At 42.5% G+C, this 24,719-nt stretch overlaps 1 protein-coding gene across 1 annotated transcript in view; it reads right to left on the bottom strand.

Annotated features, from left to right (window-relative positions):
* Positions 1 to 18,523: 18,523 nt before the first annotated feature.
* LOC115105420 (junctional adhesion molecule 3B-like) overlaps positions 18,524 to 24,719 on the bottom strand; it is a 51,640-nt gene continuing 45,444 nt past the window's right edge. The window contains exons 2-9 of the mRNA XM_029627455.2: positions 23,939 to 24,007; positions 23,652 to 23,765; positions 23,281 to 23,433; positions 22,262 to 22,464; positions 21,507 to 21,606; positions 21,232 to 21,355; positions 20,973 to 21,027; positions 18,524 to 20,881 (exon numbers count right to left, since the gene is read on the bottom strand). Coding sequence (XP_029483315.1) covers positions 20,846 to 20,881; positions 20,973 to 21,027; positions 21,232 to 21,355; positions 21,507 to 21,606; positions 22,262 to 22,464; positions 23,281 to 23,433; positions 23,652 to 23,765; positions 23,939 to 24,007 — 854 coding nt within the window. The 3' untranslated portion in view covers positions 18,524 to 20,845. The remainder of the gene's footprint in view (positions 20,882 to 20,972; positions 21,028 to 21,231; positions 21,356 to 21,506; positions 21,607 to 22,261; positions 22,465 to 23,280; positions 23,434 to 23,651; positions 23,766 to 23,938; positions 24,008 to 24,719) is intronic.

A 24,719-nucleotide genomic window follows, 5' to 3' on the forward strand; every position in this document is an offset into this window, starting at 1 on the left:
CCTTCACGTCCGACTCATTAAAGAAAAATTCTTTGTCCAATTCTATGTGAGTAATCACTGTTCTGATGTCCAGAAGCTCTTTTTGGTCATAAGAGACTGTAGAAACAACATTAGATACAAAATAAGTTACAAACAATGCGAAATATCAACAACAAAAAAACAGCACAGTTGGTTAAGAGCCCATATTTGGTAGTGAGTGGAAATGTCAAGCGGATGCTACATATTTATACATCCAGTGAAATATATGTCTCATTCTTCTATCGGTTGTTGGGTCATCACTAGTGTTAGCAATTGGATATGTAGATGGGTGAGCCGGTCAAGGATCGATTCAGACTAAGTGGTAAATTTTATGACAAGTAAACAGTTTATTCAGAGTGAAAATATGTAGTACAGCGTAATTACGGCTCTTCCGTTAGTTCGTGTTGGAACAGCAGGCAGAGAGCGCGTAAACAGTCAGCACAGCCCTTATATACGTCACAGGAAGTAGGTTGACTCTAGGAAGATCGGATCTCCGGATTGGTTCAGCTGGTTGTAGTCTGTAGTCTTCCGCCATTGGCTCAGTTGTCTGTCCGTCATCGTAGAATCTTCTTCGGCACAGTGTTCGGTTAAAAGGGAGATTATGTGTGTAATGTGGGAGCTATCCTGTAGGGGACCCCACAGGCTTTACTGTGAAAATACGTTGCTATGTGTTATCTCAGTTATAACAATGCAATAGCCATGTATTTAGCAATAGATTGGTCTCCTGCATAATAGCAATTCTTTACACTAGTTACATATGTTTTGTGGCAACGGAAAAACATAATCTAGCAACTTTTAGCGACAATTCAAGGAACCAAGGAAAAATATTTTGTAATGTCAAGTCAGTCTTGAATTCATTGTTCAAAAGAGTTGGGGTCAAGTAACTTGCTAAAGAGTTGAAATGTGTTCATTGTTGGTGTTTTTGTGCAAGGGTGGGATTTTGAATTCACTGAAACTGGATACTGCCATTGTCATAAAAAAATGGATCCGAGGAATTTAAAATGTTGTTCCCCTATGTGACTGAACCTGAGGTATCCACTGTAAGAACTGATCGCACATCACAAGTAAGAACTGTTTTATGAAGAGTGTAACTTGCAAATTGCATCGTCTTTTCTGTTTAGCTGACCTTAACCTCATGTACTTGTTTGACACGTAGCATACCCCTTTAAATCTGGAATCTTTAATGGCCACGTCCATTTGGGAAATTAGTTACTGCAAACAACGAAACACTGTTTTTTCCCCTCGGACATCATTGCATGAGTGATATAAACGCACAAAATGTACAGTTTCGTCCATAAAACAAAACAGTGCTGCGGGCAGCTGAGTGAAAATGGAGGAAAACTAAACTTCCGGGGGTCCTATCATCCTTTCACTCCCTCTCCTCACCCTTATTTCCCTCTGTATCCACAGCTAAAGCTACTTTCTACCACTCTAAATTTCAAGCTTCTGCCTCTAAACCTAGGAAACTATTTTCCACCTTCTCCTCCCTCCTTAATCCTCTACCCCCTCCCTCCCTGTGGGCGACTTTGAAAACAAGTTGTCATCTTTCTCCTTTCTCTCTCCAGATGACATCCTGCGACTAGTGAGGTCTGGCCGCCCGGTAACCTGCCCACTCGACCCCATGCCCTCCTCCCTTCTCCAGACTATCTCTGGAGACTTCCTCACTAACCTCATTAACTCATCCCTAACCACTGGCTGCGCCCCCTCTGACTTATAAAATGGCTGAAGTTTCTCCCCTCCTCAAGAAACCAATACTCTACTCATCTGACGTCAAACTATAGACCTGTATCCTTTCTTTTCTTTCCAAAACACTTGAGTATGCTATCTCTGCTCAACTTTCTCGTTATCTCTCTCAGAACGATCTTCTTGACCCTAACCACTCAGGCTTCAAGACGGGTCACTCAACCGAGACTGTTCTTCTCTGTGTCACGGAGGCTCTCCGCACTGCCAAAGCTGACTTTCTCTCCTCTGTTCTCATCCTCCTAGATCTTTGACACTGTGAAATATCAGATCCTCATCTCCACCCTCTCAGGGCTGGACGTCTCAGGCATGGCACACTCTTGGATTGCATCCTGCCTGGCAGGCCGCTCCTACCAGGTGATGTGGAGAGGATCTGTGTCTACACCATGTACTCTCACTGCTGGTGTCCCCCAGGGCTCGGTTCTAGGCTTTCTTCACTCTATACACCAAGTCACTCGACTCCGTCATATCCTCACATGGTCAAATGCTACACTCAACCCGATCACTCTGTTCTGCCACCTCAGGTCTCTTGGCCCTCCCACCCATACGGGAGGGCAGCTCCCGCTCAGCCCAGTCCAAGCTCTTCTCTGTTCTGGCACCCCAATGGTGGAACCAGCTTCTCCCTGCCCATCTTCCCAAAAATATCTGAAACCCTTCGAACAGTATCTTAAATAATCCTCCTCCTCAACTTGAATGTACTTTCTATGCCTGTGATATGTAGTTGTCCCACTTAGCGATCTTACGGTGAATGCACTAACTGTAAAGCATTCTGGAAAATAGTTCAATGCTAAATGACTCAAATGTAAATCTAGTGGCCGAAGGAATATAAACAGACTGAAAATTAGTAGAAGTGACACTACTATGCTACTATGACTGGATTGTGATATGATTCAAATGTATCAATGCCATCTTCTTGAAAATGACTGTGCCTTCCTAAATGTTATTAATGGCCAATGTAACCCTGGAAATACACTGCCGTTCAAAATTTGGGGTCACTTAGAAATGTCCTTGTTTTTGAAAGAAAAGCACATTTTCTTGTCCATTAAAATAACATAAAATTGATCAGAAATGCAGTGTAGACATTGCTAATGTTATAAACGACTATTGTAGCTGGAAACGGCAGATTATTTATGGAATATCTACATTGGCGTACAGAGGCCCATTATCAGCAACCATCACTATTGTGTTCCAATGGCACGTTGTTTTAGCTAATTCAAGTTTATAATTTTAAAAGGCTAAGTGATCATTAGAAAACCCTTTTGCAATTATGTTAGCACAGCTGAAAACTGTTATTCTGATTAAAGAAGCAATAGAACTGGCCTTCTTTAGACTAGATGGGTATCTGGAGCATCAGCATTTGTGGGTTTGATTACAGGCTCAAACTGGCCAGAAACAAATAACTCTCTTCTGAAACTCGTCAGTCTATTCTTGTTTTGAGAAATTAAGGCTATTCCATGCGAGAAATTGCCAAGAAACTGAAGATCTCATACAACCCTGTGTACTACTCCCTTCACAGAACAGCGCAAATTGGCTCTAACAAGAATAGAAAGAGGAGTGGGAGGCCCTGCTGCATAACTGAGCAAGAGGACAAGTACATTTGAGTGTCTAGTTTGAGCAACAGAAGCCTCACAAGTCCTCTACTGGCAGCTTCATTAAATAGTACCCCCAAAACACCAGTCTCAACATCAAAAGTGAAGAGGCGACTCCGGGATGCTGGCCTTCTAGGCAGAGTTGCAAAGAAAAAGCCATATCTCAGACTGGCCAATAAAAATAAAAGATAGGCAAAATAACACAGACACTGGACAGAGGAAGATTGGAAAAGTGTTATGGACAGACGAATCTTAGTTGAGGTGTTCGGATCACAAAGAACATTCGTGAGATGCAGAAAAAATGAAAAGATGCTGGAGGAGTGATTGACGCCATCTGTTAAGCACGGTTGAGGCAATGTGGTGGTCTGGGGGTGCTTTGGTGGTGGTAAAGTGGGGGATTTGTGCAGTGTAAAAGGGATCTTTAAGAAGGAAGGCTATCACTCCATTTTGCAACGCCACGCCATACCCTGTGGACAGCGCTTAATTGGAGCAAATTTCCTCCTACAACAGGACAATGACCCAAAGTACAGCTCCAAACTATGCAATAACTATTTAGGAAAGAAGCGGTCAGCTGGTATTCTGTCTATAATGGAGAGGCCAGCACAGTCACCGGATCTCAACCCTATTGAGCTGATGTGGGAGTAGCTTGACCGTAAGGTACGTAAGAAGTGCCCATCAAGCCAATCCAATTTGTGGGAGGTGCTTCAGGAAGCGTGGGGTGAAATCTCTTCAGATTACCTCAACAGATTACCTTTGACAAAAGCACCGTTTGAAGGACACAATTATTATTTCAATGAAAAATCATTATTTACAACCTTGTCAACGTCTTGACTATATTTCCAATTCATTTTGCAACTCATTTCATGTACATTTTCATGGAAAACAAGGACATTTCTAAGTGAACCCAAACCTTTGAACGGTAGTGTCAATATACTTGGGATTCCTATTCAATGCATAGGACTGTCTAATCCTATTTCTAATCCTATTTTCTGTCTAATCCTCCCGAATGGCGCAGCGCTCCATAGCACTGCATCTCAGTGCTAGAGGTGTCACTACAGACCCTGGTTCGATTCCAGGCTGTATCACAACCGGCCGTGATTTGGAGTCGCATAGGGCGGCGCACAATTGGCCCAGCGTCGTCCGCGTTAGGGTTTGGCCGGGGTAGGCCTTCATTGTAAATAAGAATTTGTTCTTAATTGACTTGCCTAGTTAAATAAATCAAATAAAACAATTCCTACACCTAAATTCAGCTTGCCAAAGCCACAATGTAAAGTTTTTCCCAATAAACCTGTCACTGTCAGAAAGAGTGTAATGATGAGTCCTGCCTATCGCTGTTTGTAGGAGTTTGTCAAATGGAAGGGCTCGCTGTTCTTCCGTTTCGTTGCCATGCTAGTGGATCCTGACCCTATTATCGCTAGGTAAGTGATGATCATTCATCAGTCACCAGTTCCAATAAAGAAATAACCTAATTAACTGAGGGAACTGTTAAATCAATCCCATCCCCGGTCCAACTCCTGCTCCAGAAGAACCCAGTGAGATTCTCGCAGCACTTCATCGAGTGCATCTTCCACTTCAACTACTATGAGAAATACAAGACCTACAACTAATTCCCTCAAAAGACCAGGTATGATTATGCTCCTATTTTGGGTTTAAAGAAGTTGGTACCAATTGCTTTCTACAAGGAAGGTAATAAGTTAATGACTTCGTCAACCATTTTGAAAAGAAGGTCGACGACATCCGATCCTCGTTTGCTAAGTCAAACGACACCGCTGGTTCTGCTCACACTGCCCTACCCTGTGCTCTGACCTCTTTCTCCCCTCTCTCTCCAGATGAAATCTCGCGTCTTGTGACGGCCGGCCGCCCAACAACCTGCCCGCTTGACCCTATTCCCTCCTCTCTTCTCCAGACCATTTCCGGAGACCTTCTCCCTTACCTCACCTCGCTCATCAACTCATCCCTGACCGCTGGCTACGTCCCTTCTGTCTTCAAGAGAGCGAGAGTTGCACCCCTTCTGAAAAAACCTACACTCGATCCCTCCGATGTCAACAACTACAGACCAGTATCCCTTCTTTCTTTTCTCTCCAAAACTCTTGAACGTGCCGTCCTTGGCCAGCTCTCCCGCTATCTCTCTCAGAATGACCTTCTTGATCCAAATCAGTCAGGTTTCAAGACTAGTCATTCAACTGAGACTGCTCTTCTCTGTATCACGGAGACCCTCCGCACTGCTAAAGCTAACTCTCTCTCCTCTGCTCTCATCCTTCTAGACCTATCGGCTGCCTTCGATACTGTGAACCATCAGATCCTCCTCTCCACCCTCTCCGAGTTGGGCATCTCCGGCGCGGCCCACGCTTGGATTGCGTCCTACCTGACAGGTCGCTCCTACCAGGTGGCGTGGCGAGAATCTGTCTCCTCACCACGCGCTCTCACCACTGGCGTCCCCCAGGGCTCTGTTCTAGGCCCTCTCCTATTCTCGCTATACACCAAGTCACTTGGCTCTGTCATAACCTCACATGGTCTCTCCTATCATTGCTATGCAGACGACACACAATTAATCTTCTCCTTTCCCCCTTCTGATGACCAGGTGGCGAATCGCATCTCTGCATGTCTGGCAGACATATCAGTGTGGATGACGGATCACCACCTCAAGCTGAACCTCGGCAAGACGGAGCTGCTCTTCCTCCCGGGGAAGGACTGCCCGTTCCATGATCTCGCCATCACGGTTGACAACTCCATTGTGTCCTCCTCCCAGAGCGCTAAGAACCTTGGCGTGATCCTGGACAACACCCTGTCGTTCTCAACTAACATCAAGGCGGTGGCCCGTTCTTGTAGGTTCATGCTCTACAACATCCGCAGAGTACGACCCTGCCTCACACAGGAAGCAGCGCAGGTCCTAATCCAGGCACTTGTCATCTCCCGTCTGGATTACTGCAACTCGCTGTTGGCTGGGCTCCTGCCTGTGCCATTAAACCCCTACAACTCATCCAGAACGCCGCAGCCCGTCTGGTGTTCAACCTTCCCAAGTTCTCTCACGTCACCCCGCTCCTCCGCTCTCTCCACTGGCTTCCAGTTGAAGCTTGCATCCGCTACAAGACCATGGTGCTTGCCTACGGAGCTGTGAGGGGAACGGCACCTCAGTACCTCCAGGCTCTGATCAGGCCCTACACCCAAACAAGGGCACTGCGTTCATCCACCTCTGGCCTGCTCGCCTCCCTACCACTGAGGAAGTACAGTTCCCGCGCAGCCCAGTCAAAACTGTTCGCTGCTCTGGCCCCCCAATGGTGGAACAAACTCCCTCACGACGCCAGGACAGCGGAGTCAATCACCACCTCCCGGAGACACCTGAAACCCCACCTCTTTCAGGAATACCTAGGATAGGATAAAGTAATCCTTCTCACCCCCCTTAAAAGATTTAGATGCACTATTGTAAAGTGGCTGTTCCACTGGATGTCTTAAGGTGAACGCACCAATTTGTAAGTCGCTCTGGATAAGAGCGTCTGCTAAATGACTTAAATGTAAATGTAAATGTATAAGGACTATTCGAAGTCTGTGATTTTCAACCTGCACGCTGTCTTTGGGATATTTCTGACCAGCCCTTCATGGTTAGATGGTCAGAGATTTGCGCAGTGAAAATGTTTTATATTCAGTGTATGACTAGTATAAATGGGTTGGTTGCTCAAGAAGCCAGTGTTTGGAGGATATATTGGCACGGGTGTTGTTAAGCCGAGACAAAGTTGATATATACTCCAAACACCGGCTTCGGGGGCATTATCACTTTTATACAACGGGTTACCAACATATTCAAATAATGATTGACAAATTTTCATTAAAATTATTTTGATTATTTTATTCATACTATTTCATCCTTCCACAAGATATAGTCCAGACACAAATCTAGGGTTGCTATCCAAGCCGGCTGGTCATTTGTTCTATTGGTTCTATTGCCAGAGACGCGACCCAGTCCATAAGTCTTTTTATTCTGTATCTATGGACGCGACCCAGTCATTCATTTTTAATATTCCATTGCCGTACTGGCTGGCAACGTTCTTATCCCTTGCTTGCTAGCTAGCCAACTACGGCTAACTTAAAGTCACGACAAACAGTGCAGCCAGATTAACAACGAGGTAGCTGCATTTGCATTTGTTTAAGCTGTTTTCTAGTGACATGTATTCGGATACATCCATAACAATGCGCTAATGAGGCGCCATTTCGCCTGGCATAGAAAATGTGCTCACGGGGCCTCCTGAGTGGCGCAGTGGTCTAAGGCACTGCATCGCAGTGCTAGCTGTGCCACTAGAGATCTTGGTTAAGGTCCAGGTTCTGTCGCAGCCAGTCGCGAACGGGAGACCCATGGTGCGGCGCACAATTGGCCCAGCGTCCTCCGGGTTAGAGGAGGGTTTGGCCACGAGGGATGTTCTTGTCCCATCGCACACTAGCGACTCGTAGCGGGCCGGACGCAATAAATGCTGACACGTTCGCCAGGTGTACAGTGTTTCCTCCTTCACATTGGTGTGGCTGGCTTCCGGGTTAAGCGGGCGTTGTGTCAAGAAGCAGCGTGGCTTGGCTGGGTTGTGTTTCGGAGGACTCACGGCTCTCGACCTTCGTCTCTCCCGAGTCTGTACGGGAGTTGCAATGATGGGACAAGACTAACTATCAATTGGATACCACGCAATTGGGGAGAAAAAGGGGTAAATAAAAAATGTATTAAAAAAATAAAGAAAATGTGCTTACTCGTCAGGACTGACACTGTTGGTCAGAGGCGCTAACTAACAACACAGCTAACTCAATCACTTCAAACTGAAGCTGGAAAGACTGCAAACTAGCTGCACTTCATTTCACCTTTTTTTAAAGTACATTTCTTTGTGTATGTATATATATTTTATTATTTATTTATTTAAAAAAACAAATATATATTCTTTTTGGATATATCCATAAAAATGATGCCAGCTGATTCATGATTTCGACTTGCTGACAAACGCTGCCTGCCCTGCTGTCTGTCTCGTCCCGACCCCCACACGTTCATTACTATTGGACAGCTGGAGATCGAATTTGAATATTAAAACAATGTTGCAAATGTCAGAGACAGATGGCAAGGTTTAGACAAATCTCTGCTGTTGAAAACGAAATGTTAGTCTAAAAGAAATGTGAGATAATGTCCTAGATGCTTTTTATAGTGGAGATCAAATGTATCATTTGCCTGGCAGGGTTAATGAGACAGTGGATTGCGCAGTCAGATGGAACAGAGTAAATAGGCATTTTAAAGTCATACATTTAGCCGGTGGTAATTTGTGGAATAGACACTGGCTGGAATGCGCTTTTAACCTATCAGCATTCAGAATTAGACACACCCGTTATATAATTCGCAACAAAACTGGCAATTTTGGGGCCAAACAGACGGGTTTGGTTTAGATTGTTGACAACATATAAGATATATTTCGTCACCAATGTTTATTGAAAACAAATACATTTGCACAATGAACACGTGTCTGTCAAATGCATCGTTACAGTTGTTGGTTAGCTAACTAGCTAATTTTTGCCATATTAGCATTGACATGAAATCAGTCAAAACAAGGCATGGTATCAAGAACAAGATGAAACGAGCCACTTACGTTTCCCCACGTCAGTTTATTGTCATCCCCCCACATTGTTTTTGTGAGGTTGTCAGCTAAGCCATCTATGGGACTTGTTCTTTACTGTTCTAGTGTGGTTGTGAACTAGACTATTTGAATTAGCCATTCAAGGAAATGTGTGCCATGTGTTACAGAGTACATATGGGTGCCATTATGTTCGATACCAATTATGTAGCTTGCCAGTACCTGGTCCTTAACAGGTTGGAAAACACTGTTGTAAATGTCTGATTATTTGTTCTCCCTGAAAGGAGACCAGAACAAAGAGAGGAGGGTAAGGATCTATAAGTTCCTGCTGGAGCACTTTAGACACCTAGTGCTTTAACATCACCATCAAGATCAGCTAGAACATCCTAGGTAAGAGCAACAACTGTGGTACATTGCAGGGTTCTCTCCAAAGAATGTAAGAGGGGCGATGTGCCACCTTCTGGACTGGCTGCATCACTATTTAAATACAACAACAACAAAACAAACAAAAAATATATAGCATTTTTTACTTTATTTGTTATCATTTAAGGACATTTTGTTTCCTTTACATTGCAGAAAATGGCAGTTAGTTGCAAAATATGAGTTCAAATGCATGCTTTGTGGATGGGGAGCTGCCCTTGGACAGTGGTGGGGCGGCGGTGCCTGCCAAGACCTTTGGGATCCTCAGCCTCAAGGAGATCAAGCCGTCAGCGCTGAGTGGGGCAGCAGGGGCTGGTGGCGACGAGTAGATTGCCATGGCCAAGGTGGACCAGAAGAAGAAAGTTTCATAGGTACTTTGAATATTGGTACTAGTAAAAATAGATTATGATAATTGTACTTGTAAATAATACAAAAGGGTACCACTTGGTTGCAATTGAAGCTTTGTTTAATTATTTACTTTTACAAGCAACATGTATTAATAGTACACACACTGTTTTATTATAAAACAATTGTTGTTGTAGTGATAATATCACTCTTTGTCATTTATATCCAGTGACTTACAATAAACATGCACTTGCCCCACACAGTACTTAAAACCACAACTTGTGTTCCAAGCCACTAGAGGGCGCCAACGGCTAACTAACAAACCCCCATCCATCCTTTCATCCACCCACATCCAGAAGAAAGATTTGATCGATAACATGATTCCCATCATCATCAATCTGAAGAGCATGCTGAAACAGAAGCGCTGGCCAGTTCTGAAGGACATCATGGGCTCCCTCCAGGTAAGGGAGAGAGAGAGAGAGGACAGCCACCATCATGACATGGAGTCCATTGTCAAGGATAATGTCCCTGATAACGACCTTAGAAATTATACTGAACAAAAATATAAAAGAGCAATTTTAAAGATTTTACTGAGTTACAATTCATATATGGAAATCAGTCAATTGAAATAAATAAATGAGGCTCTAATCTATGGATTTCATTCACATGACTGGGAGTACAGTTATGCACCTGTTGGTCACATATACCTTAAAAAAGGTAGGGAGACATCGGTGGCATTGTGTTGTGTGACTACATATTTTAGTGGCCTTTTGTTCCCAGCACAAGATGCACCTGTATAATGATCATGCTCTTTAATCAGCTTCTTGATATGCCACACCCATCAGGTGTATGGATTATCTTTATAAAGGTGAAGTGCTCACTAACAGGTATTTAAACACATTGAGCGAGAAATAAGCCCCCCCCCCTACATATTTTAGTGGCCTTTTGTTCCCAGCACAAGATGCACCTGTATAATGATCATGCTCTTTAATCAGCTTCTTGATATGCCACACCCATCAGGTGTATGGATTATCTTTATAAAGGTGAAGTGCTCACTAACAGGTATTTAAACACATTGAGCGAGAAATAAGCCCCCCTACATATTTTAGTGGCCTTTTGTTCCCAGCACAAGATGCACCTGTATAATGATCATGCTCTTTAATCAGCTTCTTGATATGCCACACCCATCAGGTGTATGGATTATCTTTATAAAGGTGAAGTGCTCACTAACAGGTATTTAAACACATTGAGCGAGAAATAAGCCCCCCTACATATTTTAGTGGCCTTTTGTTCCCAGCACAAGATGCACCTGTATAATGATCATGCTCTTTAATCAGCTTCTTGATATGCCACACCCATCAGGTGTATGGATTATCTTTATAAAGGTGAAGTGCTCACTAACAGGTATTTAAACACATTGAGCGAGAAATAAGCCCCCCCCCCCCCACACACACACACGCTTTGAGCTATGCAGTCTGCAATCCCCATTCTGTTCGCCTCACATAACTCATGCTGTATTTTAACAACTATACATTCTAAAAACATTTAACAAGACTAGCTAGGCCAACGAAAGAGGACATGGACATTAACATTTTAAATGTGGCATTTTAAGAATATTTAGCTCTTCCAGCTGACGGACCTCCACATGGGGTCTGTGGTGTACACCACCGTTGGGTTCGCAGAATAGCAGTGGATACCTCTCCTAGAAACTGGACAGGAACATCAACTAGGCTATACTCGGATTCAGGTTGATCACTGTAGGTTTTAGCCTGATTCATTACGTAGAATAGAGGAGCACGTTGTGTTTACAAACACTGATAAAGCTTAGCTAATCAATTTGCATGTCCAAGAACACGCTACAACGCGCAGCGCGTTCTGTTCACAAACGCCGGGGAGAAGGCTTGCACCCCTAGCAACCCCACTATCTACCTGGTTACCCAAATCCCTCCGCACTACCTGTTTTTGTCGCAGGCTGCTTTACCCAGCAGCGAACAGCAACCTCACCCCTTTAAGGTGAGTGCAATGCGGATACTTGCGAAGCCTATAAGCCTAACATTCATCAAGACCTGCCTGAGCTCTCTGCTGTGCCTTATCAGTTTGAGTCTTGCAAGCAAAAAGTTCATGATTTAGTGACATCATCCCTTACAGCTTCCCACACCTTCAGCACAATATTTTGGTTGTTTTTATGTGTTCTAAACCCAGAGGCACAACATCGCCATACTTACAGGAACGCTTTCGAAATAGACCAAACAGACCAGGCCAAGGTTTTAGGTTTGAGAAGTCAGTGAGAGAAGTGAAAGGTTCTTCCTTAGTTGTTAATTTTCTCAATCTAAAGGCACAACCTAGATTCAAGCCCATGTCTGAAGTAGTTGAACATGTTACTACTCCAACCTCGTGTAAGTGACAAACTGACACGTTTTAATTGGTCAAAAACAATACATTTATGGATTCTTTCAACCCGACTGCCATCCACACAAGGTTTCAATCCACACAATGTTTCATGACCCTAAACCCGCCTGGGGACTGCAGGCTATGAGTCAACATGTGCATCACTAATACATCCTAAACAGGGCTGAAAAGTGACTGGTAGCAGGAATATATAACTACTTATGGTAATATATACATGTGAACAGGAGTAATATTGACCAGTAGCAGGATAAATACTAATGTTAATGGAAATCAATTAATGAACAGCAGTGTAATGGAGTAATACATCTAATCAATTACCATTTTAGCAGCAGGATAGGTTGTGTCTGAGTGTGTAGAGACCTGTGGATGGGCATAGAATCTGTTTGGATAGTCTGAGGGAGAGCAGTAGTTTTGATCCATTTTAAGTCTGTTTGTCTAGCTGAACCTTGATGCACCGGTACCGCCTGCTGGACAGGAGTATGGAGAACATACAAGGGTCACCAGCATCATCTCATCTCTCGTTTCATGATGAGCATATGGACACATGTAGCCCACATGGAGGGTTTTTTGCGTACATCCACAACGGAAGCTAGCGAAAATCATGTCGGCCTACACAATACCTAGATAAAAAAGCCCTGTTTTGCTGCTTCCAAATTTGATCTTTTAATAAAGCTTGGGTGAATTATCAAAGCAGTCTCAAGAGTCAAAACGTTTATTGCTAGGCTTGGCTACTTGTCGAACGCAAGTAGCCTTCATTGAGGGAGGGGTTTTAATCAAATGAAAGCAAATGGTAAAAAACATGATTTTTTTCTGTTTCTTAATACTTAATAGTATATGGGGCTTTGGTGACAAAACGGATGGCACTGTGATCGACTGCATCCAATTAGTTGAGTAGAGTGTTGGAGGCTATTTTATCAATTACATCGCCGAAGTCGAGGATCGGTAGGATGGTCAGTTTTACGAGGGTATGTTTGGCAGCATGAGTGAAGGATTCTTTGTTGCGAAATAGGAAGCAGTTTGAGCGGTTGTTGGGAGCTAATCATAACTTCTGTTTAATTTTCACTTGGGGATTTATTTTCAGCTGCTGCTACAGCGGCACAAGTGCCAAACACACATTGTTTATTCCATGTGTAACTCTGTGTTGTTGTATGTGTCGAACTGCTATGCTTTATCTTGGCCAGGTCGCAGTTGCAAACGAGAACTTGTTCTCAACTAGCCTACCTGGTGAAAAATAAATACGCAAAAAAATTCTGTTTTTATTCAAATGTAGAAGTATCTATCCCTGTCAATCCTGGTATTACAAATGCATTTTGAAAGATATCTGGCTGTTTAATATAGAATATGAAGTAATGTCTGAATCAGACTTTCAATTGTCTACAACCTACATATTTAATTTCATTTGTCATATGCGCCGAATACAACAGGTGTAGTGGGCCTTACAGTGAAATGCTTACTTACAAGCCCTTAACCAACAATGCAGTTTTAAGAAGAAAAATAAGTAAGTAAAAAATACAAAATAAAAGTAACAAATAATTAAAGAGCAGCAGTAAAATAACAATAGTGAGGCTATATACAGGGGGTACCGTTACAGAGTCAATGTGCGGTACCCCAGTTATGTACTGGGTCATACCGGTTGGAGGCTGAGCAGTTGCCATACCAGGCAGTGATGCAACCAGTCAGGATGCTCTCGATGTTGCAGCTGTGGAACCTTTTGAGCAGGGGTGTCAAAGTCAAATGGACGGAGGGCCAAATAAAAAAATCAGCTACAAGACGAGGGCCGGACTGTTCGAATGTTCATTGAAATTTTTTTAAATGACGCATATAGTCTAGTGAACCTAATTGAACCTACTGAAAACCTAACAAATATATTACAATATGATCAGATAAATAAAGCAATATTTTCTTATGGCTCTGTCAGTAATCTTTAATTTTCAACAGACACAAAAGACAAATTTCCTTTATATAAATATCCCCATAACATGAACATTAAATGAAAGAAACCGGTATTCAAGGCACCATCAGTAGACTATATTTTCTATTTTAGCAAAAGTGGGCTAAATTTACTTCAAAGAAAAAACAATAATAGCAATTTTCTATCATCCACTCAACTGAAATATTTTTAAAATATAATTGGATTGAAATACAAAAAAATAAAGTGCAAAAATCTATTAATCAAAAACAACACTTTGTTTAAGGAGAAGTAACATGCAGTGAAAACAAATATTAAATTTTAACTTTTAAACTTGAACTGAGTAAAAACTCTAAATATGTGATTGCACAGTAATGTTCACTTGTTTGAGGTTGAGGGTGATACTTGGTGGTGTCCCATCTTTTCCACAAGTTCATCAATGTTCGGGTAAGGCTCTGAGCTGAAGAAATCCTCAGAATTGAGTGGAGGTGTTCAGCAGTAAGTCGACTTCTGTGTGATGTTTTGTTCAGGTTCATCAAAGAAAACAGTTGTTCACACAGGTATGTGCTGCCAAACATAGACAACGTTTGAGCAGCCTGGATGCGCAGCTGGGGCATTGTGCCGGGAGGAACGGGCGAACTCCGCAGCACCCACTGCCGCATATTTTGCCCTCAGTGCATCATTGCATTGGAGGTCAATCAACTCCATTTGGAGGTTTGGTGGTGAGCTTTCCACGTCAACAGCAAATGGGTTACCGAGCAGTTCCAACCTGCTTTTTTGTGCTTCAAAGTCAGCAAATCGGCGTCGAAAGTCAGCGGCAAGCATACCTATTTTATCAGCCAACTGTGTGCTCGGGAACGCACTGGTAGAGAGCTTCTCTTTCATGGTCTGGCAGCTGGGAAAGTGGCTCAAATTTTCTTTCCGCATCTCGTCTCCCACAGAGTCAGTTTGGTTTTAAATGCCTTCACTGTACTGTACATATCAGAGATGACACGATCCCGACCCTGCAGCTGCAAGTTTATTGCATTCAGATGACTCGTAATGTCACACAGAAAAGCCATTTCACACAGAAACATTTAGTCTCGGAGTTGTGTTGTGTCTTTCCCTTTGCTGTCCAAGAACAGACAAATCTCCTCACGAAGCTCGAAACATCTTTGAAGCACCTTTCCCTGGCTTAGCCATCGCACCTCTGTGTGATAAGGCAAATCACCATGCTCCGTTTCTAACTCCGTCAGAAATGCCTTGAACTGGCGGTGATTCAAACCTTTGGCTCTGATAAAGTTAACTGTGCGCGTGATGATGCTCATTACATGCTCCATTTTCAAGGCTTTACCGCACAACGCTTCCTGGTGTATGATACAATGATAAGCTGTCAGCTCACCTGTCGCGTTTTCCTCTTGCATCTTTTCCCGTATCTTCGCCACCAGTCCGCTCCTGTGTCCACACATCGCAGGTGCTCCGTCGGTTGTCAAACCCACGAGTTTTCCCAAGGCAGCTCCATCTCATTTACACATCTTGACACCTCTTCATACAAATCATGCCCCGTAGTTGTGCCATGCATAGGACGTAAAGCCAAAAACTCCTCTGTCACGCTTAGGTTGGAGTCCACTCCGCGGATGAAAATTGACAACTGGGCAATGTCAGAAATGTGGGTGCTCTCATCCACAGCCAAGGAATATGCAATAAAATCTTTTCCCTTTTTCACAAGCTGCTCTTTTAGATTGATGGACAACTGGTCTACTCTCTCGGCAATGGTGTTTCTGCTCAGACTCACATTTAAAAAGAGTTGCCTTTTTCTGGGCAAACTTCGTCACAAACTTTAATCATGCAGTTTTTGATGAAATCCCCCTCCGTAAATGGCCGGGCTGATTTAGCGATCTCTTCTGCCAAAATAAAACTGGCCTTGACAGCAGCCTGGCCTTGTGATTTGGCTTTTTGAACAGAGCCTGTCGATTTGAGGCCTCGTTTTAATTCCTCTGCCTTTGTAGCCTTTGTTCCATGTCCATATTCTTGTTTTTGTCCGCGTGTTTCGTTTCATAATGTCGTCTCAGATTATACTCTTTCAGTACCGCCACACTTTCTCCACACAGAAGACACACAGGTTTTCCAGCTACCTTCGTGAACATATACTCCGACTCCCACCTTGTTTGAAACCCCCGGTTCTCAGTATCCACCTTCCGTTTTGCCATTTTTGATGGGTATCTGAAAGTTAATTTTACTGTGATGCTGACGACTGCTGTGCCAATAAATATTGAAATGAAGCAGCCTACTGCTCGGTGCGTCACCTTTGCATTGTGGGAAATGTAGTATTGGTGCGTGTAAAAGATCTGCGGGCTGCCGGCTTGCTGCGGGCCGGTTCTAATAATAAATCAAGATCATCCCAGGGGCCGTAAAAAACCTTCTTGCGGGCCGGATGTGGCCCGCGGGCCTTGACTCTGACATATGTGCTTTTGAGGATCTGAGGACCCATGTAAAATCTTTTCAGTCTCCTGAGGGGGAATAGGCTTTGTCGTACCCTCTTCACGACTGTCATGGTGTGTTTGGACCATGATAGTTTGTTGGTGACGTGGACACCAAGGAACTTGAAGCTCTCAACCTGCTCCACTACAGCCCTGTCGATGAGAATGGGGGTGTGCTCGGTCCTCCTTTTCGTGTAGTCCACAATCATCTTCTTAGTCTTGATCACGTTGAGGGAGAGGTTGTTGTCCTGGCACCACACGGCCAGGTCTCTGACCACCTCCTTGTAAGTAGTCTCGTCGTTGTTTGTAATCAGGCCTACCACTGTTGTGTCGTCTGCGAACTTGATGATTGAGTTAGAGGCGTGCGTGCCCACACAGTCATGGGTGAATAAGGAGTACAAGGGGTGGATGAGCACGCACTGTATGTGGGAACTCCTTCAAGACTGTTGGAAAGCATTCCTCATGAAGCTGGTTGAGAGAATGCCAAGAGCGTGCAAAGCTGTCATCAAGGCAAAGGGTGGCTACTTTGAAGAATCTCAAATATAAAATGTGTATTGATTTGTTTAACACTTTTTTTTGGTTGCTACATGATTCCATGTGTTATTTCATATTTTAGATGTCTTCACTATTATTCTAAAATGTAGAAAATAGTCCAAATAAAGAAACTCTTGAATGAGTAGGTGTGTCCAAACCTTTGACTGGTACTATATATTTATTGTCACATAATAATAATAGTTCAGTTAATAAAACCGCATACAAACATTTTTTGCTTTCTTGAGGAAGACAGCTCCAGAATTAAAGTGTTTCAGCCTTGCTCAGTGATGTCTGTGGTGGTGGGGCAGCCAGCGGAAAATATGTAGAGTAGGGGTTGGTAATGTTCTCTTGTGGCGCCGTGATTGGCTCAGTGTTCTGTCACTCATGGGGACACTACGTCACCGCAAAATCTACAGGGAGAGCTAGACAATTCAAGCCCCTTGGGTGCTGCCATAGAGTTACATCAGAAGTACCCATCCAAGAAGGCTCAAGGTAATTGGCCACAGATAAAATGACGTCAAATCAAGTTATATCTACTGTAGATTTGATTGGACTGATCGTGTCAACATCATACTTTCAAAATCTTAGCTAGCAGTCATCATGAATCAAGTCGACAATCTACTGGCAAATCCTTTTCAATCCTTGTCATATGAAGAGAAATTATAGATAAAACGTATCGGTGCAAAGAAAGCTCTGCTGTTGGGACAGCTTTATGTAGGCCCTAACAGTTTGTGGACACCGTTTGTCACCATTATAGCGAAATTTATGAAAAGTCTAGTGTTGTGTTGTGGCTTTGCTGGCATGCATTGGTGATGAAAAATAAGTTTGCCTCACTAAGATTTACATCGTAAAATCACCACGGGTGGTATTTTCAGGTACTGTCAACAATTTACTGACTAAATGAAAGGTCCTTAATGTAGAGAGAAAAGTGCTGCCATTAAGCCACAAATCAATGGCTGGCAGCCCCATGATAAATCTCACCAAGAGCAGTGTCTGGAGGTGGCCATTTCCCAGTCACTAAAGTCATCAGTTGGCACTAAGCTGCAAAGCTAGAAGTTCTACCATCTTAAAAGCTGCTAACCTAATGCCAAACCCTACACTTGATCCTAACCAAACTGCTAACCTTATGTCTAATGTTAAAGACCAAAAAGCTAATTTCCCAACATAATATCCTTGTTACGTGTTACTCAGGTAACATAAACTAAGTTACATTCGGGAAAGGAGTCAGCACCATCTTCAGTGACCGGAGAACAGGTATGCTACATTTTGATCTTTCGACAGATGCCATTTGATCATAAGAACATTGTGATAATGTGTTTGGTTTGACTGTTTTTTTTTCTTCACAGGTTCAAAAACTGGGGAAGATGTCACCTGATCAGCAGCAAGTAAAAATTGTAAAGCGTTAAACCATTTTAAATGGGTCGAATGTTTCACCTGATTATTCTCTTGTAATTTTCAGAACAAGGTAATGGAACTTGCAGTCCCCACTCAATAATAAAACAAGACAAATCCAGCAAAAGTTGTTTATTTTTCTCTTTTTCATGTTCTCTTCTGTCCGCACTGAACACACTCAATGTCCTATCTAATATTTTCTGTTTTTATTTTTGTAAATTAAAATCCACTGCACATGTCAGAATATTAGAAGTGAGTTTTATTATTCATAGACATACGGTTTAAGAATTCTCAGAGGATTTGTACCTGGCCTGAGATGGGTGTTACATGAGTTTGGTTCAGAAAATGTCATCAATAAATGAAACATGTGAACACTTGAAAAGCTTGAACCTTGACATGACTTCAATGCCAACCTCCAGCATTGGAGAAATTAGAGGAAGATTTTCAACACTGGATAGATGGAACCTCATGATCTTTGGATTGGAGGAAACGTGATTGGCAGTTATAATTTGGCTTAGCTAGCCCCAACCACAGAACATGTATTGGAATACATCTTTCACTGTGTATTTACAACTAAATTGTAGGTTTTAAAGAAAGGGCTTGTAAATAACATCTATTTTCAATGCCTTGGAAGTTTCAGGTGTTTTCTGGCTTTATGGTAAATGTAGGCCACATGCTTTTGTGTTTCTCCATCCATTTAGTCTGTTAAACTTTGTATATGTTCTTCTGTTTGTGTACTAGTGCTGTGTCTTTACTCTTTACCAAAAATAATTCCCACTATATTTAGGCACTAATACATCTCTATTTCTACTCCAATGGAAACGAGTTTAATCCTTCAAAGAATGTAAAACGAGAATCTATTTACAAAGCAAAGCAGATATGTACAAATTATTTGGGTGGGAAAATGTTACTATTCCTGTCTTAAGAATAGGTGGCAATGTCATCATTCCTCTCAAACGCTGTTTGTAGAGTTAAAAATGCTATTAAAGTTTGTTAAAAAAAAGTGTTGAAGCTGATCTATTGTTGTAATGGCAGAAGGCACTTAAAAGGAATGATCTTTATCAATGTACAAATGAAAAACTTCAGTACCTGTTTTGTGAAAAACTATTTGTGTATCAGGCAATTGTTGTGTATGTATCTCAGAATGTTTTGTAACTCTTGGAAATGTCTGAAATGAATTAGACAAATGGTATTTGACATTTTCCCAAAGTCGTTTACTTCAATTTTCTATTTCAAATTCATTTTTCAGTTATTTTTGCCTGGAGTAGAGATGATTGAACAGTATTGATATCTTCCTATGTGCAAACATTAGGCAGATCAGCTCTACCATGACCATGTCTTTTTCAAACCATGGAAAGAGTTTCATATTGCCTCCTTTTGGTAGTTTTATATCTGATTATTCTCCAATGTTTTTCACCATAGTCTCGATTGGTGGGGGTGGGAGGGAACAAACAATTATCTATATACAATCAGTACAATTGTTAGCCAACATCAACCCTGTATTATTACAAATACTGAACATATTCCTGACATACAGCAAAAAAAACAACCTGGACAGTATATTCAAAATATACAAGATAAACAGAAAGCACAGAAGGACACTTAAAATCAAGGATATGCACCACTGATTGTGTACAGTGTTTCCTAGCTTTTGGCTGGTACTCTTTGAAGCCTCCTACTGTCTAAGACTATATCTACAATACAAACATCAACATGTAACTTTCTTTCAATATTAACATGGAAATCCCAGCAGTAAATAAAATATCTAAGACCATTCTAGAGGAAAACCTTGATATGCTAGGTTTTGTAATTACATTTTTTTTTTCATGATCAGGAAAGGTGACTGTTTACAGCTGAATATTGAGTGGTTGAAACTTAGATATTTTTCCCAAAACCAAATAAAAAAAACGGTTAGTATTTTACAAATATTTAAAAAAGTAAACCTTTATAGGCGTTTCAAAATATATTCCATCAAAAATAGTCTGACATTTTTGCTGGTAGAAAAAAAAGTTATAAATGACAAAGTTTTTTGAAGCAAATGTTTACAGTAGAAATGTGTTATGTTACATTTACTTCAGAACTTAGCTAAATACTTTTTTCCCTCCTAGCAGAAGATCCTACATAAATGTTTTTTTTCCTCCCGCAGATGATGTTAAATACCTTTTAAAACATGCAACAACTAACTTAACTCCATAATTTAGCAAAATAAGTTGATTGGTGATGAAAGCAGTCAACAAGTTGGTTTCAAAACTTGTCTGTAACAATGGTTAACAGTTCTATATAGATGTGAAAACTTGTCATCTTTGGCAAACTTGAATCATTTCAGACATGCTGAGAGCTCAAGGCACGTACTGTGGCAGCTCACTGGTCATCTCATACACTTAATGAGTTCCGTCCAAAGTACCACACCTTTCACTTCCATGACCTTCGTCTTTCTCTTCAGATGACAAACGAAGATTTGTGTCGGAAGTCGCCCTGGAATAAAAAGGAAGAGCAAGTAAGCTAAAGTTAAAGGACTGCCTAGTTGAACTTTTTTGAGTTAAAAAAAATGTTTTTCTTTACGCACCTCGTCCTCGGCTCTGACGTAGTCCACCCCTTCTCCTTTTTCTGGTGCTTTGTAACTGTGAAACACAACGGAGACATGATCAGAAGGCATTATGCTGTTGCAAAAACAACACATTTCTAGAAAGAATTGTTCCATGCATGTTATAAAACCAGGTCAAGTTGTGAGGTCAAGCTTGTTCATAAAGTCTAAATTGGCAAATGTTAAACCTCAATGAGCCATGACCCTTCCCTATTGCCGCTCAAGAGGAAGTTTCACTCACTTGTTTCCAGTCTGTTTCTGGCTGGCGAAGTAGCCACGCTTGTACGCAAAGCAGAGGCCCACTGTTATGCACAATAGCACCACCACCAGCACTCCCAGGATGATCCTGGCGATATTGATATCATCTGGGGAAGAACAACAGGAAGAATGAAGAATTGATGTTGAGATACCTTCAACTGGCTCTTTATGAATTGAACACCGGACTACTGGAATGACATGCTTCAACAAACAACATGTGTCTTGTGTACAAATTTGTCAGCTGTCAGACAGACTTACAGATTTCCATTGTCTGCGGTCCACACTCTGAGTGGCCCGCGTCGTTCTTTGCTCGGCAGAAGTACTCTGCTGAGTCGTTCATTCTGACAGCACTGAATTTCTGCAGAGGAAAAACCAACAGCAGCAAGTCTCAATTACACTCCGTATAAACGGAGTCCTTTCATTCTGGTGTATTTACTGCATGTGGGAAAGTGCAGGCTTACAACGAGGTTCAATTTGAATTACAATTTGAACTGTCCCGAAAATGAGTTGCTTTACTGTTCAACAGATATCCCTTCAGTTCTTGTTGTATGCTGTCTCCCATTGGATTTTAACCCACTAATGAAGGTCGTGTCCTCTAATTCTAGTCCTGTTACTAATTAGTTAGCTTTCAGTTGGATATGAAAAGCAGATTTGGCAGCATGTGCTGGTGGTCTTCAAGGACAAGCGGCCAATATGAACAGTAGTAGGGTGTGACTCCCTGGAAGTAAAGTATGTCAGTGACAGCCAGGCCAAACTTTAGAAGCCAGTGTAAAGGTTGAGTGGAGTGAAAAGGCCGAGCCACTGACTATCTGGCTGAGCAGGGGAGAAGGAGTTCAGGAATGTGCCAATGAGGACAGCAGATTCCCCTAATGGCTCAAGCCCCCTCACACCATCAACTGTCACCCCAAAATATCTGCCCCTACTGCTGGGGGCAAGGCCACCACCCCCGCAGCCTCGCCATGCACTACAGTGGCCCCTTCCCTCCCAGTCACCGCACACAAACAAACACTCACCAGGGTGCCTGTTTCGGCGTTGAGCGTGTAGGAGGAGTTGATGAACTTAGGGCTGGTCTTGGGGTCATCTGGGATTTCCTCCTTGTTACGGAACCATTGGTACTGAGACTTGGGGAAACCTTGATCCTCCACGCATCGCAGCTCTACCGCCGTCCCTACAGGCACCGATTTGGGGACAGCACATTTCGGCACCACTGGCTTCACTGTGGACACAATCACACATTTAGCAATGGCAACATTCAGCATCTGATTGTGTCAAAAACAGAATAGCCCATGATACACACTGAATTGTAGTTACTAGGCCAATGAATGATCTCGGAGGGTGGGTATGTGTTTTTTGCCCCGTGCCAAACCCTGCCAACACTTTCCATCTTTAGCACTGCGATTTAGCGAGGGTGCAGTTTCAGAGGTTTCCCCATATAGCCCAGAACACGCCTTTGGGGCAGGGACAGGCCTGTCAAAAAGCATCCTCATACAGTACGTGTGCCAAAAGGTTGGCGTGACCTAAAACACGGTTTCAGCTTACAGCATCGATAGTTGTAACCACTAATGCAGTGCCGTTTTAGTAAAACAGAGGAAAAACGAGTCCCTGTAAACTGATATGGCTGTTTTAGGTACAAAGACTATATGTTCATTGTGTTTTGTATGTTATGTTTCATAGCAACTTTCAAAGCTTCAAGGTTTAAGACTAACGGCAAACATTTTAGCAGTGAAATTATGAGATGCATTAAATCATGATGAGATGATGAGATGCATTATTGCAACGCAAATGACTGATGGCAAACATGCAATTTCACAGAGGTAGCAGCAATGCTCCCTTCCCCAAACATGTCATTTCAGTCATAGCCACAAGGTGATGCATCTTCGAATGGGTGTATAGTCTTGAATTTGTTCTGGTTTCAATATTATACCAGTTTACTGTAGTAATACAACTAATGATGTGCTTATGGTGCAAGAAGCTGATGATGATGTGTTGAGCAGATGTGAAGAAATGTGGCTGGCTGGGATGATAGACCTACCTCTTACGACGAGGTTGATCAAAATCTCATCAAAGGATTTAAGGTCAGTCTGGGCGCTGACCTCGCAACGGTAACTGGCTGAGTCTGATCTTGTGGCGTTGGTTATCACCAATGTCGCAGGCTCTCTGATCATTGCTCTGCCCTCCAAATCTCCTGCAGGATTAAAAAAACATGCTTTAAGTTGCCATTGATTTAATACAGGAATAATTCATGATGAGTATAAAACAGAATGTCGTTCCCTCATTAGTCCAAGTTGTTTGTGTCTGTAAGAGGATTTGAACATTTTTGGGGGGGGTTTGTCACTTTGATATTGATGTTGGAGATATTAGTGAAGACGCCATTATGACAAAGCACTCCGTTGAGTCTGTTACCTGAGATTTTCTTCTCAAAGTAGACATAACTGGGCTCCCCATCCTTAATTTTCTTCCATTCGATTCTTGGGTTTTTTGTGGAGATGGACTCTATCAAACAGGACAATTCGATAGCTGCCAGAGGAGACAAGAGGGAATTAGATTTAAGTTGTTTATTTAAGGAAGAAGCAGAGGGTCGATGTTATCTACTTCTGGTTCCTTTAGTGTCATGTCAAGGTCAAGCAGGAAATGTCTGTAACTGATTGTCATGTTGGTGTATATATTACGACATCTCTATTGGCTCTTACATTCAAACTCGTTGGCCCATGGCGCATCATTCGTTGTTTTCAGTATTACTGCCAATACGTTGAAGTAGCCTGCAAAACAGGAAAGGAAAAAATATGAGCCTTACTAACAAACGTTGCTATTACACACACGTGCAATGTCCATTGGTAGCTGTTTGCAGTGCTGTGGTATGTCCGCTGGCTGTTATGCCTGCATTAGGGATGTTTCTAACCAGTCAGTTCATCTAAAATTCCAGAAACTCAATTAACATCAACCCCTCCATCCCCTTGCTCCCAGTCTACCACCCCACCCAGACGCATTCTTCATTCTTTCCAGCGTACCATGACCTGGATCTGTTACCTTCCATTTTTAGTCTGGCGGAGCGAACCAATGCGGACATACGCAAGGCGTGCTCAGTTTCTGCGCACAGTGGGTAATTGTGCAAGGAGACGGGCGCCCTTCTTGGTACGATCTCTCCCGTGCCAGTGGCAGCCTAGCCGCCTGCCCGACCCCTCTCTTTCTTTCTCTCTCTCTCTCTGCTCCTGACACGTGTGTCCATGTAGCAGTAATGGGCCATGAGTGCCCTGGGAACACGCCCGCTTTGGTCTATGACAGAGGGATGTACTATAAAAAGTTTAATTGAAGCCATCTTAAATGTGTTTTCTTCTGAACAAACTAAATTATCTAACATAAATGGCAGATAATTTCACTTCTTTTAACAAGAAAAATACACAGCGTTTTCACATATGTAGACACTGGGTTGGTGCTGGAGGTTGAAAAGTGATGGAGTTGCAAGTCATTTAT

The sequence above is a fragment of the Oncorhynchus nerka genome, linkage group LG22, assembly GCF_034236695.1.
Source record: "Oncorhynchus nerka isolate Pitt River linkage group LG22, Oner_Uvic_2.0, whole genome shotgun sequence".
In the NCBI taxonomy this organism is placed as follows: Eukaryota; Metazoa; Chordata; class Actinopteri; order Salmoniformes; family Salmonidae; genus Oncorhynchus; species Oncorhynchus nerka.